Source organism: Canis lupus, chromosome 2, assembly GCF_011100685.1.
Source record: "Canis lupus familiaris isolate Mischka breed German Shepherd chromosome 2, alternate assembly UU_Cfam_GSD_1.0, whole genome shotgun sequence".
Taxonomy (NCBI): Eukaryota; Metazoa; Chordata; class Mammalia; order Carnivora; family Canidae; genus Canis; species Canis lupus.
Genome location: NC_049223.1, coordinates 50,889,050 through 50,909,287, shown reverse-complemented (window position 1 = coordinate 50,909,287; position 20,238 = coordinate 50,889,050). Strand labels below are relative to the sequence as shown.

At 34.7% G+C, this 20,238-nt stretch overlaps 2 protein-coding genes across 13 annotated transcripts in view; one reads left to right on the top strand and one right to left on the bottom strand.

The window, feature by feature from the left end:
- The window catches only part of ERBIN (erbb2 interacting protein), a 118,739-nt gene that overhangs the window by 54,015 nt on the left and 44,486 nt on the right, over nucleotides 1–20,238 (bottom strand). For all 12 annotated transcript variants that reach the window (XM_038530715.1, XM_038530714.1, XM_038530716.1 and 9 more), the window contains 4 exons: nucleotides 10,123–10,201; nucleotides 8,481–8,570; nucleotides 6,752–6,808; nucleotides 536–599 (listed from right to left, as the gene is read on the bottom strand). In XM_038530715.1, coding sequence (XP_038386643.1) covers nucleotides 536–599; nucleotides 6,752–6,808; nucleotides 8,481–8,570; nucleotides 10,123–10,201 — 290 coding nt within the window. The remainder of the gene's footprint in view (nucleotides 1–535; nucleotides 600–6,751; nucleotides 6,809–8,480; nucleotides 8,571–10,122; nucleotides 10,202–20,238) is intronic.
- Nucleotides 4,643–5,366, top strand: LOC475353 (transcription factor BTF3 homolog 4). Its single transcript, XM_038530753.1, has one exon. The coding sequence runs from the start codon at nucleotides 4,665–4,667 to the stop codon at nucleotides 5,136–5,138; it is 474 nt and encodes a 157-aa protein (XP_038386681.1). The 5' UTR covers nucleotides 4,643–4,664; the 3' UTR covers nucleotides 5,139–5,366.

Here is a 20,238-nt window from a genome sequence, read left to right as displayed (position 1 = left end):
AACAAAAATCTACATACATACTCTTTTCCTTTTTTGTTACATATCATAGCACACTTTGCATACAAAACAAAAACAATTTAGAGGTCTTATTAGAGTCTTATTACCAACTGAAAAACAACAGTTGTTTCACTTGATGTTTTCTCCTTAGCTATTAAGTAAAATTACAGAAAAATATTTTATCATTGAATAAATTCCTGAGCAATACTCTCAGGGAGCTACTTTTGACTCAGAAGTAGTCCCTCTGCCTGTGTCTGATTCATTCTAGATTCCCTTATAACTTCTCAAATTGTCTACTCACTATGCCTAAAAACTTTTAGTTACCATTTCCATGGGTTTCTCATTTATTTTACATTTTATTCTCACTATTGTCAGGTATTTCTGTCTGCTTAATTTTCCCTGTTAAGAACTTTCATATTGTTTTTTTCTCAAAAATATGTATCTTTATTTTACTCTTAAAAATGCTAAGAAATAAATACATTAATTTTCACATGTTCTCAAACTTAAGACCTCTGGATAAGGACTAGTATGAACTTACCACTTCTGTGAATTCATTACTTCCCAAATCCAGTCTTTCCAGCTGGGTCAGTCTATTCATGGTTCTATGTACAAGGGATTAATGAAGAATTGAATATAGAAAAATATCAATTAAATGGAAGCTTTCAAGAGTAATAGTGTTAAACATTCTCATGTAGTATCTAACAGTCCACGTAGACAAAATAAATGTAATTTCTTAGAAAAGTATTCTAAATTTAATTTCTCAATAAAATAAGTTGAATTATTTTCTCATTTTGGCTTCTCATCAGGTCTTCATCTCTATTCATAAGTAGTCACAGTAAATTCAAACACATAGACCAGAATATGTGTAACTGGTTTTCATTGTTTTTAAAGAATAAATTTTCATATAATATAAATCAACTAATGAATTAGACTGGCAACTACATAGTAATTATTACCATTTTTCAATATTGGTCACGTATTTGTAAAATTTCAAGATCGCTAATTCTGAAAATTAAGACTCAAAATTTTAAGAAAAGTAAGTAAGGACATTTCTCACCACATTTTCAAATTAATTTCAATACAACTCAAAGTTTTATAAGAATCACAAATATAATGAGTTAGATAAAATTCACTTTTAACTTCCAACTTACTACCAATATTTCTCTGTAACTACAGCAACTTGGAAAATATACAAAAACTAATTTCATAATAAAATAACTAAATTGTGCTTTTATTTCTCCTTCAATATGGTATTTTAAAAACCTAATTGGGATGCCTGGGTGGTTCAGTGGTTGAGCGTCTGCCTTTGACTCAGGTTGTGATCCCGGGGCTCCCGGGATCGAGTCCCACATCAGGCTCCCTGCATGGAGCCTGCTTCTCCCTCTGCCTGTGTCTCTGTCTCTCTCTTGCTCTGTGTGTCTCTCATGAATAAATAAATAAAATCTTTAAAAAAAACCTAATCAATAAAAACACATATTTATACTCTTACATAGCTACTTTTAGAGAAATGTAGTATTTGATAGATTGAGGTACTCTCAGCTACCCAAATAAGAACTTCGTGCTATAATCTTTTAGAATATGACAAAATGAAAGCAAAATACAGCTATTATCATGTTCCCAATATATATTAATATGCTAATAACTTAAAAATTAACATCATTAAGAACCAACAGGCTCCTTAAATGATAACCCAAGAACACAGACATTTTATCTTTTCTGGAAACTTAACAAATTAGAAAAAGTAAAATAAAATTCACTTAAAAGCATTTCTCTGTTTGTTTTTTTTTTTTTTTTTTTGGGAAAAAACTAACAAACATAAGAGCACACATAATTGGGGGCACCTGGGTGGCTCAATAGGTTAAGCACCTGTCGTCAGCTAAGGTCATGATCCTAGAATCAAGCCCTGCGTTAAGCTACCTGCTGGGCAGGGAGTCTGCTTCTCCCTCTCCCTTTGCCCCACCAGCGTGCTTGTGTGCTCTCTTCCAAATAATTAAATGTCAATCACACACATAACTGTAACGCCACTATTGTTACTGACCTACTATTAGGGGAAGCTAATTTTCCCTAACCCTTTCATTTTAAGTATTCCCATTATATCAACATTTCTTTAACTTATTTCACAACAACCATTTTTTTTTTTCCAAAGCTGCTTTATTTCACTTAGACTTATTAAGCTCCTAATCTCAGGTACTATGAAGTACTATGATTTTATTTCCTTTACTCTTATCTTTGTCCAGAAAATCTCTAAGTCAGTTGTAGTTTGCTTCATAACAAAGCAAAAGGTACTTCCAGGATCTTTCTGAAGAAAGATTAGATGCTATGGTATTAAACTACGTCTATAATACTGTATCTGGTAAACATCTGAGAAAAGTAGAGAGGTGTATGAGGAAGAAGGGAAGGACTAAAAGAAGACATAATCTTAATTTTCTTAATTCAACACTCTTAAAATGACAAAAGAACATAGGAAATCCATAAGCAGCAGTTAAACATTGTATCAACAGGGTAAGGAATACAAGAGTATAAAAAAGAAGTGGTCCCTAGGAAAAATACAATTATGAATGACATCTTTAATAAGCAAAGTTTTAAAACTGATCCAGGAAAAAGTGAGTGAAAGATCTATGTAATAAAAAAAGAAATATGGTGTAAAAGCCTCAAAGTGTCTCCATCACAACTTGCGTTAGTTTACACTGGCAACCTTGGTCCTACTAAGAGACCTCAAAAGTCTAAGACAAAATTTCATGTTTTCACTTTCGAGTCTTTTAAGATCCAGCTTCTTACTTCAAGGAGAGACTAAAAACTATCTCTCAAATTTCTTCCTGTTTACCTCTATAATTCTTTTGTATTAATGACGCCTTTTTATCATCTCCTCTTGTGTCACAGAGGAAAAATAGACATCTTTCGTGTGCTTAGTCCTGGCCCTCTGGTCCTCAGAGGTTATTAACTTTCACATAGCTACATATATCTAAACTAGCTTTCCCACTGCTTTCATCTTTGATTACAATAAGGTTCACTAACATAACCTGGAAGCATATGACTTTCATAACATTTAAATACTGCCTCTTTGTAGTTTGTGAGGTCTCGAAAGTTTTAATCATGAGTCTTAAAAAGAAAGCTGTAAAGATAATATTTGAAAATCCATCAGAGCCCAATTTAAAGTTAAATAAGGACATAAAATAATGAGTTAAAATTATGGTTTCACATAAACCATATTAATTGTAGGCTGAGCTATTGTAAATGATTTACATCTTATTCAAATCTTTTACGAAGCTGTCACTGTTTGAACTAAGGAAGCATCAACACCAGTACCACATATGTAAAGTATTTAAACCTTTTTGAACTTAATATGGATCATAATTCTCATTTTAATTTATACTTACAACCATCACTAAGAATTCCAATAATTTCTGCACTGAACAATCATCAGCTCATAGATAACGTCTTCTGGGAATCAGAACTAAGATATGCTCTTTGTCCTCAAAGACTTAAATTCATGGGGAAGGTTACAAGTCTATCTGTATATGCATATAAGTTGGGCAGGTAAAAACGGGAGTAAAATGTATTTAAAAAATAAGAATAATGTGGTAAATTTCATAAAAGATACAAATAAGATGCCACAGAAGTTGAGTAAACAGAACTAACTCCTGGGGAACTGGAGATATCTGCCTTAGAAGGTAACAATTAACTCTTTGACAAACCAATTACAACAGAAGTCAGCAAAGTTTTCTGTAAATGATCAGAAAATAAATAATTTAGGCTTTGCATACAGTCTTTGACCCAAATATGTGACTCGAACTCTACAGAGCAAAAGGAGCCATAGACAATATGTAAATAAATACAGGTATTTCCAGTGAAACCTTATTTACAAAAATAAACAGTGGGCCAGAGTTAACAAGATGGTAGTTTGCCAATGCCTGCACTGTAAAAATGCAGCAATAAATTCTGGAAGTTTTAAGGTTTTTTTCCCAATAAATGGACATAGACCACAGTGCATTTTGAGTGTGTACATCTGTTTTTAGTCTTACCTTATTTCGCTTGGACTGCCATCTTTTTTTTTGGACTGCCATCTTTTTTTGATGTTAGTTTACCAGTAGGGGGCCCTCCACCCCACTTCTAATTTAAAACAAACTATAAAATCGGACAAATCGTTTGAACTACCATTATCAGACTTCACATGAAGACCCTACAGATCTCACTAATGAATACTATAGAAGAGCCCTACTATATGAATTGGGACCTCTATATAGGACTCGTGAGCTTTACAGACATATTTTGGTATCTGTCACAAAGGACCTAGTTCTGGAAAGCTATGCAATCCCTATAAAATACCAAAAACAGATGTGAAAATTTTATATTCAACATCACTGATTAAAATATGATGACCACAAATGCCAGTCTTTTAAAATAACTTTCAATCATATTTTAGACATTACAAAGTTAACATTTCTCTAAGGACTTAAGAATTAAAAATTCTTAGGGTGCCTGGCTGGCTTGGTCAGTAGAGCATGTGACTCTTGATCTTGGGGATTATAAATTTAAGCCCCACATTGGGTGTAAAGATTACTCAAAAGTAAAACCTTCAAAAGAATTAGAAGTTCTGGAGGCAGCCATCTTGCTCTTGCTGTGTGCTGTTGTTGGAGGACCCTCCCTGCTTCAGATTTACCAACAGCATGAATCAAGAAAAGTTAGCCAAACTTCAGGCTCAGGTCCAGATAGGGGGCAAGGGTACAGCTCGCAGAAAGAAGGTGGTACATAGAACAGCTACAGCTGATGACAAAAAACTTCAGAGTTCTCTAAAAAAACTGGCTGTGAATAATATAGCTGGTATCGAAGAGGTGAACATGATTAAAGATGATGGGACAGTTATTCATTTCAACAATCCCAAAGTCCAAGCTTCCCTTTCTGCTAACACCTTTGCAATTACTGGTCATGCAGAAGCCAAACCAATCACAGAAATGCTTCCTGGAATATTAAGTCAGCTTGGGGCTGACAGCTTAACAAGTCTTAGGAAGTTAGCTGAACAGTTCCCTCGGCAAGTGTTGGATAGCAAAGCACCAAAACCAGAAGACACTGATGAAGAGGATGATGATGTTCCAGATCTTGTAGAAAATTTTGATGAGGCATCAAAGAATGAAGCTAACTAAAATTTTTTCTGGTGTTTGGAAGCTGGCATGGACTAGATTTAACAAATCAGCTATGTGGTTCCAAAGTTTTACAGACATGGAGAACATCAACTGTTACTAGTTCAGTAATATAAATATTTTGTATATTAATAATGCTGTTTGTTCAGCATTTTTCGGTCATTTGATTTTGCGTTTTGCACTTCCTCCCAGGATCTATTCTTTTGGTCAAAATACGAAGTATTGGTGCAATTTGAGGGTGTTTTGGTGTTTGATTCCCAGTTTTCTGTTTTTTTTTGTTTGTTTGTTTGGGCATTTTTGGTGTGTGTAGGTCTGTGTATGCGTGTGGGTATGTAGGTATACAGTGGAGAGCAAATTGGAAAACGGTTCTATTTATCGTCCTTCTTCCCCCAGTAGAAAATAAAACAAATCTTTACAATTGTTACTTTTATTTTTTTTCTAATCACAGAATTAATGAAAAGTGACTGTCTTCGATTTCATATCTGAGGAGATTTTGCCCTTGGAAGTTTGGTTTTAATTTGCTTTGTTAACATATTTTTCATACATTTCTCTGGGTTTAAAATGTCTTGAGATATTTTACCACCAGCTCCATGTTGGCATAGTGGGTAGCATATCTCTGGTGCATCTGCCTTAGATTCACTTACCTAGTTAGACCCAGAAGATTTTCTTCTAGCTTTCTTCCTAAATGCCTTTTTCCCTTTCCTTTTGGGCTCCCAGTGGCCTAGTCAGCCTTTGGTAATGCTCTTCCTCATCTTCTACTAGCCTGAGAAGGATGTTCTCCATATAGAGTTAAGTCAGTGCCTAATCCCTCTTTTGGTAAGACCTTTTCCCCCTCATCTTGAGGAACAACAGCTCCATCTTCAACGTTTTATTTCCCCCTTGATTTTATAATTTGGTAGATTTCAAACAGGAATAGCTAGCATGTGCTTGCTAAATAATTTTATGCCAGCCATAGACTCATTCCCCAACACAAATGGTCATTCTATGAAATGGTACTGGCCCCAGGAGGATTTCTTCAACCACTCTCCTACTCTTGGTCTTGAACCTACCTCTGGATTAGATCTTACTGTTGTAGCTGCTCACAGCATCCTCCTGCATGCTTAGAGTAATGCTTTTGGGGGAACACTGGTAAAATACAGTATTTATTTTTTTCACCTCCTTTCAGAGGACTTGTAGGTAAGTTGCATTCATTAATTCAAGTTTCCCTCTTGCTGTCTGATGATAAAAGCTTGCATTTTGCTATATCAGCATTTGTTATAGCCAATATTAAGGACAAGAGTTAGAAAATCTATAATTTCCTGGCTCACCCGCAGACTATGGCTTAACCTTGCAGCATATCAACTTATGTTTCAAGCCAGATATCTTTATTTGATATCTAAAGTGCAAGACCAACAACATATCAAGAGATCTATAGGCAAGAAGGCAAAGCTCTTGTATTTTTTTTCATCCAGACACTTCAATTTATTTTATAAATTTGTTCATTTTTCCTGTTCTGTTTTATATAATACATGAACTTAACTACAAAATAAAGTAACAGTAATAAAATAACAAAAAAGGATTATAAAAAAAAAAGAATTAGAAGTTCTTACTTTAGAAAGGATAGCATCTTTACTTACTTTGGCAACATTTTCAACTGGTTTTCTCTAAGTTCTAATATCTGGAGTTTAGTTAATCTGCAAAATAAAATAACAAATCAAGCATCTATGACAGAGACAATGAATTTAATTACCAAAGTGATGTCTAACTCTAAAGTTTAAAAGCAACGAATAATTATTTGTAATCACAAAGACAAGACTATTTCTGCTCCTCAGAGAAAAATTAAACACTTCTAAACACATTTAAAGCACAAATTGATTGCCCCTGAATATCAATCTTACAGCATTTCATGCAAAAAATCCCTCCCCAAAATACTAGCCATCAGTATATCAGAAAATAATTCAACTTCAGAATCTAGCTCCGAGAGAAAAAAAGAACAAGAGAAACTAAAGGGACATAAAAAGGGACAAATCCCCTGGCTCTTCAGTGATGTACATACCAATAAAATTAGAGGGAAAATAAGAAGATTGGTTGGTCTAGAGGTGCTAACTAATGCCACAATGTCAATTATATTCCAACACATAAATGTATCAAATCAACACGCTGTATACCTTAAACTTACACAATTTTTTTACCTGTCAAATATATTTCAATAAAAAAGTGGTCCAAATGTCAGATATAGAAAAGGAATCTAACAAGTATACTAACTTTTTATATATTCATGTATAATGTATATGCATATTACACATATATATCTACATATGCATGTATATAAATATGTGAAGCATGATAATGTGGCCCCCACAGGACAGTCATTGGGCTACAATAATACCCAGAATTCTTTTTTCTTAATTGAAATGTAATTGACATATAACATTATTAGTTTCAGGTATTCAATGAAATGTACATATGTATATATTGTGAAATGATCACCACAGTAAGTGTAGTTAACATCCATCACCACAGTTAAAAAAATTCTCTTTCATATGATGAGAATTTTTAGAATCTGCTAACAGCTTCCAAATACGCAATACAGTATTGTTAACCATAATTACCACACTGTACATTATATCCCCATTATTTATTTATAGTTGGAAATTTGTACTTTTTGACCACCTTTACCCATATTGTCCAACCTCTCACCCTTGCAACACCAATCTGTTCTCTGTATCTTTTAGATTCCACATGTGAGATCATACAGATTTATCTTCATTTAGAAACAAAAAGATGACTAAAATTAACATGTCAATAAATAGCACTTTCTACTAATTAGTTTTAAAACAGTAATAATTTGCTATTAGTCATTCATTCACTAATTCATTTTTTCATTAAAAAAAATACTCAGAGACTATAATGACAAGAACTACTCTGTTAAGATATTGGTAGGAGTGTGCCAATGGGGTGGTCCCCAGAAACACATTTTCTTTTCTCCAGAATTGTCATTCTAGTAGAGGGGACAGATAAATAAAAAATTAGATCATTTTCAAATGTGGTAAACACTAAGAATAAAGCATTCTGTGTATCCAATATATAGAAATTACCCACATTTAAACTATTTTGCATACTTTAAAAATCAATTCAAGTCTTAAATTACCTTTTTCTTCTAAATATTCACTGCTTATTATATACTTGGGAAAAGAAATTCAAAGACAAAATAACAACTGAAAAAACTATAAAAACCACAGTGCTTGGAAGTAATTACAAAAGAAGAGCCTATGAAAGTGTAATTAATAGTATTACAGCGACTTGTAGTTTTGTAAACTTTATAAGAGCTAACAAGAAAAGGCTTTAGAAGAAACTGTAATTTACCTGCCAAAATTAGCTGGCAAGAATTCAAGGAAAGCATCATTTAGATATAACTGGGTTAGGTTTAACAGCTGAGAAAATCCATCAGGAAGCCTATATAAAATACATCAGAATTTAAGTTAAATTAATACACAGAATTTCAGTCTCATAGAATCTAAGAATATGTCTACCCAACACATGTTCTTAACAGGTAACCTTTTTACTTTAATGAGGGATCCTCAAGTTGAGATTTCCTTTTTGTAAGAATTTACCTGTTTCAATGTTTATGATGACTTCTCTTTGTAAATAGGAAATGAGACAGTATTTGTCTCAAGAAGATAAAATGTCCACAGAAAGGTCAAATATGAATGAAGCATGATGCACAGAAATGTACTTAGGACATAACTATGACATCAGTAGGCACTCTTGAAATTCGCTTTATCTAACGTCAGTCCAAAGGAGTAGATAAGGAATTCTCAACTTTGACAGTACTGACTTTTGGGGCTGGATAATTCTTTGTAGTGAGGAGGCTGTCTTCTGCACTGTAGTGTTTGGCAGCAACCCTGGCCTTTGTCCACTAGAAGCCAGGAGCACCACCTACCATCATCGCAGGTTTTAAAAACCAAAACCATCTTCAGAATTTGCCAAATGACTCCTGGGAGCAAAATTATTCCTACTTGAGAACCACTAGTTTAGATTATTTTCAATTTCAATATCTGCCCCTTAAATAACCAAATAAAGATTGCATAATTTTATAATAAGCAAAAGAAAAGAAATAACACAAAAAGCTACATGACATTTTAAGGCCATCTGAGAACCTATATGTACTATCAGCTTTATCTTTGTTTCCTCTGGTTAACAAAAGAAATTCTAGATCTAGGACTGGATGCTAAGTATTTTTAGCTAAAAATAAACATCTTCAGTATATGTTTTTCCTGGATTTTAACAAGCACCAAGTTCTCTTGCAGTGAGACATCTCAGTCTTTGACTCATCTTGTTTCTCCTCTAAGTCACATTCCTTCATCTACCACAGCAAATGAAGCATCACTGTTTGAAAATACTCTATAAATACAGTAGTGTAATATGTGAAAGCTAGTTTCAGTTTTTGACTTAGCTATACTAAGCCATGCTCTACTCATCTTTTGTTTTCTATCCCATTTTTGTAAAACTGAACAGTTCTGGTGTTAGGAAAGCGTTCTATTTATAGCCATTACCACCACAAAAGAATATTGATGACTTCTGGTGTATGGTGCAACCAATCACATGTTTTTTCTTTTTCTGTTGTTCTTATCTCTCTGATCTTTCAGGTTTCTTTTAGTATTTTTGAAAGTTTTAGGGTGCTACAGAGCTGATTTGTGAGCGAAGGTATTCTTACATTGTGCAAGTATCACTAAGGGAGGAGACCTGGGTTCTGGCCTCATTCCTTACACAAACTATCTGTGAGACCTGGAGCAAAATACTAGCATTATGGATGCTAAGTTGCCTTTGTAAAATATGGAGTTAGAAATAGGATTTAAAGGATTTCATTTTAATCTAAAACTGAAATTTTGTATAGATTTATGGTTGTTAATCAATTACTCATTAAAAATATAGAAAGTGATGTTCCACTCCTATTTCACAGCTATTTTATTCACAAGAGCAACTTGTAATTCAACTGAAAACTTACTTGGAAATGGGGTTTACACTGGCCTCCACAACTGTCAAAACTTTACAATTTTTTATATTTTCTGGAAATTCCTGTATTCCTAGAAAGAGAACAGATAATAATCAAATTAAAAGTATCTGCTACAGGGACACCTGGGTGGCTCAGTGGTTGAGCATCTGCCTTTGGCTCAGGGCATGATCTCGGGTCCTGGGATGGAGTCCCACATCGGGGTCCCCGAAGCGGGAGTCTGCTTCTCCCCCTGCCTGTGTGTCTGCCTCTCTCTCTGTCTAAGGAATAAATAAAATCTTAAAAAAAAAAAAAAAAAAAAAAGGACCTGTTACAAAGGATAAAATAATAATAAATTAATTCCTATTTACCTTGCAGATTCAAAATTTATCAACTAGGATCTAGACAAACTGATACCTGCCAAACAGAACTACTCTACAATTTCTCTTTTCTCTTTTATCTTTTGTTTATATGCCTCTTTATAATTGCCAGTTATTAGTTTTACCTCCCTTTGCTTCTCTTATGTCTTCTGAAAACCAATGCCTTCTCTATTTGATGATGTTAAGGATACAAAATACAGAACACTGAGGAGTCTGTTTTTCTGACAGAAAAAGACACATTATTTTTTAAGTGCTGGGCTCCAGATTAAGGTGGTCCCTAACATATATATAAAAGACAAAGCTGAAAACAAAGCTGAAGATAGAAGTAGTAGAAAATCTACATTTGCTATATGACTAGATATGCCTGGTGGCAGTCGCTGACCAATACTTCTGTAAAATACCATACACGTGCTGGAACAAGCCAAATTACGGTAAACTTTCTAAGCACTTACTCTTACTTCCTTGAAATATCTCAGGAAAAATATAGTAAAAATAATTTGCGAACAATATCCCACAAACTTCAAGTAGCAATGTTCTACTCCAGACTAAAAGAACACTAATAGCTTTTTGAAATATTACAAAAATTCTGTTTATAAGACTCATTCCTGTACTAATACGATATGAATATTCAATATAGTTGACATTAAAGGATCATTTAAACTTCTTTAAACATCATTACTGTATCATTCTACCTAAGTTTACCACAGTGCCAAGCACAGAATTTCAAGTGATCAAAAATTAATGATGCAAAATCAACTGGCAAATACTACAGTAATAAATGTTCAGTTAAAATTCATCACACACACAAAAAAACCTCATCAGTAGATACTAATATTTGTGGGTAAAACGATTATGAAAAAAACAGAATACTAATAAACTCTCAAAGTTTCTCCCAAAAAGATACTTTTTAATTATAAAAGGAAAACAGCAATTACAGTAAAGAAATCTCACAGGCATCACCTTAAAATGCTTCAAAGGTAGCAACACCAGTTAGCATTATCCTATGGAACCAAATCTAAGAGGCACTGGGGAGGGATAGGTATCGTTATTGTCATGTTAATCACAAGCAAACATCAAACAAATCCAAACTTAAGGAAATTCTATATAACTGCCCAATAAACTTTAAAACTATCAAGGTAAAAAAAGACAAAGGAAGATGGAGGAACTACCCAGGTGAGAGGTCTCCTCTAGACTCAAGAGTAGGATTGGTAGACTGTATCAATGTCACTATCTTTCTTGTTTTAGAGTATCACAAAAATGATACCACTGAGGGGAAACTAGGTAACAAGTACACAGGACCAATCTGCAATTTTGGTGCAATTGCATGTGAATTTACAATTTTCTCAATAAAAATTTTCAATTAAAGAAACCTAGGCTCAATGATTCCTTAAGGGAAGGCTTTATCATTGTGGTTATTACAAATCCAATTTCTCTAACAGTCAAGATAATTCATTTTTTCTATTTCAATTTAGGAACTTTTATATTGCCTAGAATTTATAGAGTTCGTGTAAATCTTCAAATAAGCAAATATAAACAATGACAGATATCAAATGATATTAAGGAATAACTTTTAACTGTCTTTTTTCAAGTATGAAACAGAGTGGTTTCCATCTTGAAATACTTATGTATGAACGAGGTTGTTCATGACTTGCTTTAAAACAATCAGAGGTGAAGGGGTACTTGACTGGCTTCATCAGTTAAGCGTCCGACTTTTGGTTTCAGTTTAGGGCATGATATCAGGGTTGTGAGATTGAGCCCCACGTGGGGCTCCACACTCAGCACAGAGTCTGCTTGAGATTCCCTCTCCCCTTTCACTTCTGCCTCTCCTCACCCTGTTTGTTCTGTCTCTCTCTAAAATAAGTAAGTAAATAAATAAATAAATAAAATCTTAAAAACAACTATCAGAGATGGCCAAGTAGGAGGTTTAGATGAAGGTATTCAATACACTGATACATGCTTAAGTTGCCTGATAGGTACACCAGGTTTATTAAATTCTACTTTTGCAAATACTTGAAATATTCCACTATAAAAGATTACTACGGGGGGCACCTGGGTGGCTCAGTGGTTGAGCATCTGCCTTCAGCTCAGAGCATGATCCTGGATGATCCCGGCGTCCTGGGATCAAGTCCCACATCGGGTTCCCTGTGAAGAGCCTGCTTCTCCCTCTGCCTATGTCTCTGCCTCTCTCTGTGTGTTTCTTATGAATAAATAAATGAATCTTTATTTATTTTTTATAGATTTGTTTGTTTATTTATTTATGATAGTCACAGAGAGAGAGAAAGAGAGGCAGAGACATAGGCAGAGGGAGAAGCAGGCTCCATGCCGGGAGCCTGATGCGGGACTCGATCCCGGGTCTTCAGGATTGCGCCCTGGGCCAAAGGCAGGCGCCAAACCGCTGAGCCACCCAGGGATCCCCATGGATAAATAAATGAATCTTTAAACAAAAGATTACTACTGTTCAGTTACTAGAAACAGACCCAGAGACAAAGAAAAGGACTTCAAAACAGTTACTGTACTTAAAGGGAAAAAAGTGACCAAAATGGTGGAAAGGAAAAGGTTAAATTTAAGACATAAATGAAACCTCACAAAGTATAGTCCCAAATAAAAAAATCCAGGACAGGATTAAAAGAAGACTGGGGTGCCTGGGTGGCTCAGTGGGTTAAGTGTACAACTTCGGCTCAGATCATGATGTCAGGGTCCTGAGATTGAGCCCCACATGGGGCTCCATGCTCAGTGGGGAGTCTGCTTGTCCTTCTTCCTCTGCCCCTCCCCAACACTTGTGTGCTCATGCATTCTCTCAAATAAATAAAATCTTAAAAAGAAAGAAAGAAAGAAAGAAAGAAAGAAAGAAAGAAAGAAAGAAAGAAAGAAAGAAAGAAAGAAAAGAAAGAAAAGAAAAGAAAAGAAAGAAAAGAGGAGGAAAAGAACAAGATTAGACACCACAGAGGAAAATTTCAGTGGGCCAGAAGACAGGAAACAGAAATTAGCCAATCTGAAACATAGGGAAAAAGTAGAATAAAAAATATCAACATAACTGAGAATACATGGGACAATGTCCAGCAGGCTAACATATATCTATCTACCTCTTTAGAAGTTTGTTTACCAGCCCACCACTAAGAGTATATGCTCTTGGAGGGCAGAACCTTTGCCTCTCTTTTTCACGAGTTTAATAGGACATGGCACAGCCTTATCAATGTCAATAGACACTTGGCAACACCAATTTTCACACCATAATACCTATGTACACATATTCTTGTCAACAAGAATCTGTGGCAGATCAACTCCTGTCACCCCAACACAGGATCTCCCAACATTGTGATTTATATAGTTTTTATCCAGTTTTGTTATCAAAGTTTATTTTATTTTTTTATAGATTTTATTTATTTATTCATGAGAGACAGAGAGAGAGAGAGAGAGAGAGGCAGAGACACAGGCAGAGGGAGAAGCAGGCTCCACGCAGGGAGCCCAACATGGGACTCGATCCCAGGACCCCGGGGTCACACCCTGGGCCCAAAGCAGGTGCTAAACCGCTGAGCCACCCAGGGATCCCCACTCAAAGTTTAATACTTATAGATGGAGTTGTGTACTTTCTCCCCTTACTCTAACAGAATAGTTTTTATAAATTAGGTATTATCCCAATTCTATGAAGGTTTATTCAAACTTGCTCTTAAAAGTAGGTCTGCTAGTTTTTCTGATTTAATATTATGCTCATTGGACTTCTCAAGTTTTCTGCTTCTTGATTTTGGAAATTTATTTTTCATTTCATTTATGTTTTAAAATTTAGTGCCTTTATTGTATTTATTTATTTTCTTTTGAGTGAAAAGTCACTTTTTAAATAAAATGATGGTAACAGGAATGTGAGAGATGTTTCTTTTGGAGGGAATGAGGGACAGAAGAATTTTCTTAATGGTAAAATAAAAGCTTAACTTTGTCAGAAGTCACAAAATTGGAACTACTGATCTACAAATCTTTTTACCTAGAAATTTAACACTTCAATTACACATTTTAGGATATGTATACAATGAATTACTTAAAAGTACCTGTGTTTCTTCTATTACTACTCAAAGATTTTGTTTAGGTTGATTTGATTTTCTATCCTAAGTACATGTAACTATTTAGTATATTGGTATCTTTGTACAGCAAACATTTGCTAAATTTGACTTACTACCAATAACATCCACTGTTTTCTACAGTAATTTTGTTCCTTCTTTTCTCTCATTGATTTATATACAAAATATTTAAGGTTACTAAGTCATGTTCTTTTAGGAGTTAAATTCTTATCAGTCCTTTAACAAATAATTTGTCTCAAGTGATAATTCTATAGGATACATTAAAGTAACTTTTATACATTAAAACAGTACCCCTTTGCTAAACTAACTTATTATTTCAAAAACTTTGTATGGGGATGGCAGCAGGGGTCCTGGGGCAGATGTGGTACTCGGGGCCAGAAGTGGGAGACATGGAGGAAAAGGGGCAAAAAAGGGAGTTTGGATTATTATGAAAAAATATTTGCTTTAAAAAAAAATCACTCTATAAGCATATATTTCATTTCTCTTATGTAAACACCAAGGAATGGAATTAGTGAATTAGTTATATGCCTACTGATATGGTGAATTACATGGATTAATTTTCAAATATTGAAGAAGCTTGGAATATCTGGAATGGGTCCCACTTGGTTGAGGGGTATTATTTTTTTTTTCGTACTAAGAGAACAACATGATTTAGCGTATCACTTTATTTATTTTTTAAAATATATTTTTTAAAGATTTTATTTATTTATTCATGAGAGACAGAGAGACAGAGAGAGAGGCAGAGACACAGGCAGAGGGAGAAGCAGGCTCCATGCCGGGAGCCCGATGTGGGACTCGATCTGGATCATGCCCTGGGCTGAAGGCCGTGCTAAACCACTGAGCCACCCAGGCTGCCCGAAGGGTATTATTCTTATCAAACACTTCTTTTAAAATAAAACATTCCACATTTTCAGGAAGGATAAGGGAAAGGCATTCCATGGTTTTCATTAGCACCCCACTTCATTTTAAAACTTAGCTAAATATCTCATTCCTTTTACCTTTTTTTAAGTCTTTAGGGTATCATAAAATCATCTACATAAAAGATATATCCAAGAGCTATAATGTTTTTTGTACGTGATAAAGACTAGATATCTAAGGAGAAAAAAAAACAATGAGTATGGTATGTTCTACTGATCTAAACTTTTATATGGAGAAAATAATTTTAAGAGTCCTATATTAGATTGCTATAATTTTACTATTTAGTGGAAAGTAATGCTTTTATCTTCCACAAATACAAACATATACTTTTATCTGTGAAATAAGTAATTCTAAATCATCTCCAAATTTCAGATACATGGTAATAATTTTTCCTCAAGCAACTGATTTTGAAATATTCACGGGTTTTCTGCTTTTATAAATTGTTAGCATTGTATTTATTATGACTTTAATTCCTACAGGTTCTAAACCTGTATCTCTGGTTCCCTGCCCTCCCCCCCTTAACTCCAAGTAAGAATTTTCAAATACCCTTGAGGTATTGCTTAGGTATCTCAAACAAAACATGGCCCAAATTGAAATTACCTATACTCTGTATTTTTCAGCAAATATGTATTATCTACACACAGTGTAAGACACTACTATAGACTAAAATACTGAAGACATGGTTCCTTTTCTTGAAAAGCTAAGAAAAATATTATCATCCTACTGGTTTCTTTCCTTCCTTGGTAATATTTCTTCTCAGGATCTTCTGTACCTTTCCCCTCTTCTTCCAGGTTTCTTAATGTTGGGTTGCCACTAGGGCTCATTCTTTAGGTCTCTTTTTTCACACTCATGCCCTTGGTGACTGAATCTAACCTCTGGCTTTATGCTGACAACTCCCACATATGTATAGCTACCACATTCCTCGCTTGATTGAAAACTCCAGACCACCCTCCCCACCCTGTGAATAACCAGGTATCTTATTTCAAATATAACATTTCAAAAAATTATCTGATTTTTTTCCACCAAAAATTACAATTCAACAGATGACCTCATCCCGTCTCAGTTGTCAGCAACTCTTTTCACTTGCATAGACCAATGCTACTGAGGTCATCTTTATCTCTTATCTCATGTCCTATATTCAGTCCATCTTAAAATCTTATCGATTCAACCTTCAAGTACCTCTAGAGTCTGTCCACATCTCACTGCTTCTATCACTATCACCAGAGATGACTGAAATAGCATTCCAACTGGTTACTTTTCACCTTTATACCCACAATGTTTCTACACATAACCAGTGTAAGTCTTTAAAATATAAATCTGATCATGCACTGATCGATCAGCTCAAAGCTTTCCAAATGATTCCAGATCACTGAGAGTAAATGTGAAAGAACATACTAATGCCTACAAGGATCTATCTCTCTGACCTCTACTCCTCTCACTCTCCCATCTTAGTATGTTTTAGCTACCCTGGCCTTCTGTTTCCCACACATACTATGAATGATTGCACTTTCCAAACTTTACACTATTATTCCCTCTTTCTGGTACATTCTTAACTCAGATATCTACACAGCTAACTTCTCAAGTCCTTGCTCATGTCACTTTCTCAATAAGACAAGACCTACTCTCAAATGCTTGTATTAGCCAGTCTTCAAAGATGGCTCATTTTATCCTTAAAGTATGCAAAACCTGAATTTTATGAGTTACTTTTTAATTCTCTAACAATTCGAAGTATCTTTTCCCTTTTTCATTCTCATTTGAATTTAATAGTGTTCCTTCTTTGTGATGTACCCTTTTTATAAGAATTTGACTCTGCTACTTCAACTTAATAAAATGAAAACACCAGTTTAGATATTACAAAATGTGGCTTTCCTCCTTCTATTACTATCACTTAGTTATAGAAGAACTCTTTCTTTACTCCTGAGAAAGAGAATATACCTCCTGACATTTAGGAGCTGGCCTGGTCTTATGAGCTAACTACTTGGCATTCAGAGGAGCATCTCAGTATTCTCTTGTTGAACTATACAACTTCAAAGACTATCAAAATCAGACTAGGCCATTCTTTGACCATAAAAGATAAAAATTAAAGCAACTTTGTACAGTTAACCTTTAACATGGGTTTGGATGGTGCAAGTCCACTTAACCATGATTTTTTTTTTTACAGTACTATAAATAACGTTTTATGGTTTTTTTTCGTTTTATGATTTTAATAACATTTTCTTTTCTCCAGCTTACTTTAGGAATATAGTATATAACACACACAACACACAAAATATGTTGTATATGTTATATATATTATACACATATATGCTAGGGATAAGAGTTCTGGTCAACAGTAGGCTGTTAGTATAGTTAAGTTGGAGGTCGGAGGAGTCAAAAGTTATACACAGATTTTCAACAGTGCATGGGGTTGATGCTTCTAACTCCCCACATCATTCAAGGGTCAACTATAATCATGTCTGAACAAATGTGAACATCGTCCAAAATACAAAATACCAAACAAGCCCTTCTCGCAAATACTGCGTGACTGCTATTTCTTTATCAATTACAACTTTAGGCTTGTTCTAATTTTCCTTCCCTATAGATAAAATTAAGTTTCCCAATCATAGGAGTGCCTGGGTGGCTCAATCAGTTGAGTGTCCAATTCTTGGTTTCAGCTCAGACTGTGTTCTCATGGATTGTGTGACTGAACCCCATGTCGGGCTCTGCACCAAGCAATCAGTCTGCTTGAAGATTCTCTCCCTCCACTCCTCCCTTAACTCACACTCTCTCTTTCTCTAAAATAAAATCTAAAAAAAAAAAAAAAAAAGGTTCCCAATCATAGAACTACCCCTACTTCCTGATAGCATCCCACCCAGAGTAAAACCTCATATTCTTAAATGTTCCCCCAAATCACCAAATAGAAGTCAAAACCCTATAATAAGTCTTTTTTTTTAACACCTTGAGACACCCCTTAGATCCCCATGATATGGGTTTTTGCTCATTGCATCAAATAATAAACCCAAACTGTTGAAAGGTGAGTTCCTGGTGATCTCTACTGGGAGGGCATCAATGCTTCAATGTCCTAATTATAGAATGCAAGTTAATACTGGTTCCTTACTGTTTCTGCACTTGAAAAGCTATGGTAATAAATAGTACAGAATATAACAGTGAGCTCCAGTCAAAACAGTCTAAACCAGGAATTGCAAACTCAAATAATTATACTGGTCAAGCCAATGTATGATTTCACTAGAATACGAGTGATAACGCCTATGATAAGGCAGTGTGTGAACACCCCAGTTACAGCCTGCATTATTAACATACTTAGCAGGGACCAGTGATCAATGTTTAAAAATATTTAAGTCCTGGGGTATTTAACACACAGTTTTTCTTCTCTCATTATCTTAAATAAACTTTATTACAAGAGCTCAATTTAAACAACTATTAAGCACATTAGCAATTTCAGAAATTTGAAAACACAAGAAAAAAATACAGTGACTTCCCAGGTCATCAGTAATTTTCCTCATAATCAATTTAACTTCTCTGAGCTTAAAGTGAGAGCCTTTTCCAGCAGTTGGTTCCTAATCATCAGATTTTCTCAGGTTCAATGAACTGGTTTCTGTTTTCACCACAAACTTTCAATTCATTCTTCCTGGGCTTTTTGACTCAATTAAAAAGAAAGGCCTTATTTAACCTCTCTAGCATTCCCATATCAGTTAGAAAGATCTGAGCCACTCTTTCTGGTTTCTGTGCCTTATAAATTCCTGGCTTTCTATTCTGTGTGCTCAGACAGATGAATTACAAACTAGGTTAGTCTTCATTTCTTTTATCTCCCCTTCCCCACCAGCTTTCCCAATCAACCACTTTGCAGAATGTTTTAATCACCATCCCCATTAGTTTTCAAGAAGGACAGGCATTTGAACACAAAAAATGATTATTTTTCAAACATTAGTTGCTTTCTGCAATGACTTAGGACAGCAGCTTGGTAAACTTTTTATTTAAAAACCTAACAATAAAGCAAAACTTTAGACACAAAAGGAAGAGCAAATTAAATAAATTTACACTTCAATGCAGTTTCATTTAGAGATCAGTTTAAGACAACAAGGAGAGGGACGCCTGGGGGGCTCAGGGGTTGAGCACCTGCCTTCAGCCCAGGGCGTGATCCTGGAGTCATGGGATTAAGTCCCACATCGGGCTCTCTGCATGTCTGCTTCTCCCTCTGCCTGTGTCTCTGCCTCTCTCTGTGTGTCTCTCATGAATAAATAAATAAAATCTTTAAAAAAAAAAAAAAAAAGACAACAAAGAAAAAAGCAAGGAAACAAGTAAAAGGCAAGGGACTGATTCTTCCACATAAAATATAGATGAGGCCCTTTCTATGTGAAATCACAGAGAAAGAGAAGAAAAGAATAGATAAAATTTCCACTAAAAATTAAATTAAGCTTTCATTGGGCAGCAATAACTAATGTCATCCTCTTTCTGGGTAGAATGCTTGAGGGCTTATCTTAAATCTTCTCACTATACAGAAATTATTTCCAACTCCTCAAAAACACAAGCTGATAGAATCACATAAAACAGGTTTTCAATATAACCAAAAAAAAACTGCTCAAACTAGAATAAAAAAGAAACACTACAAACAGGCTGCCATAATTCAAATACACCATTCTTTAAGAAGCTGCATGAAAAAAAAAAAAAGAAGCTGCATGAGAGTCTATACATGCTGCACCCAAAGTGCATCAGTCTCAAATCAGAGTAATAAATCCGTGCTTAATATATTTGTCAAGAGATAT

Excerpts from the sequence above, each read along its gene's own strand:
- LOC475353 (XM_038530753.1), top strand. The coding sequence starts at position 4,665 with ATGAATCAAGAAAAGTTAGCCAAACTTCAGGCTCAGGTCCAGATAGGG.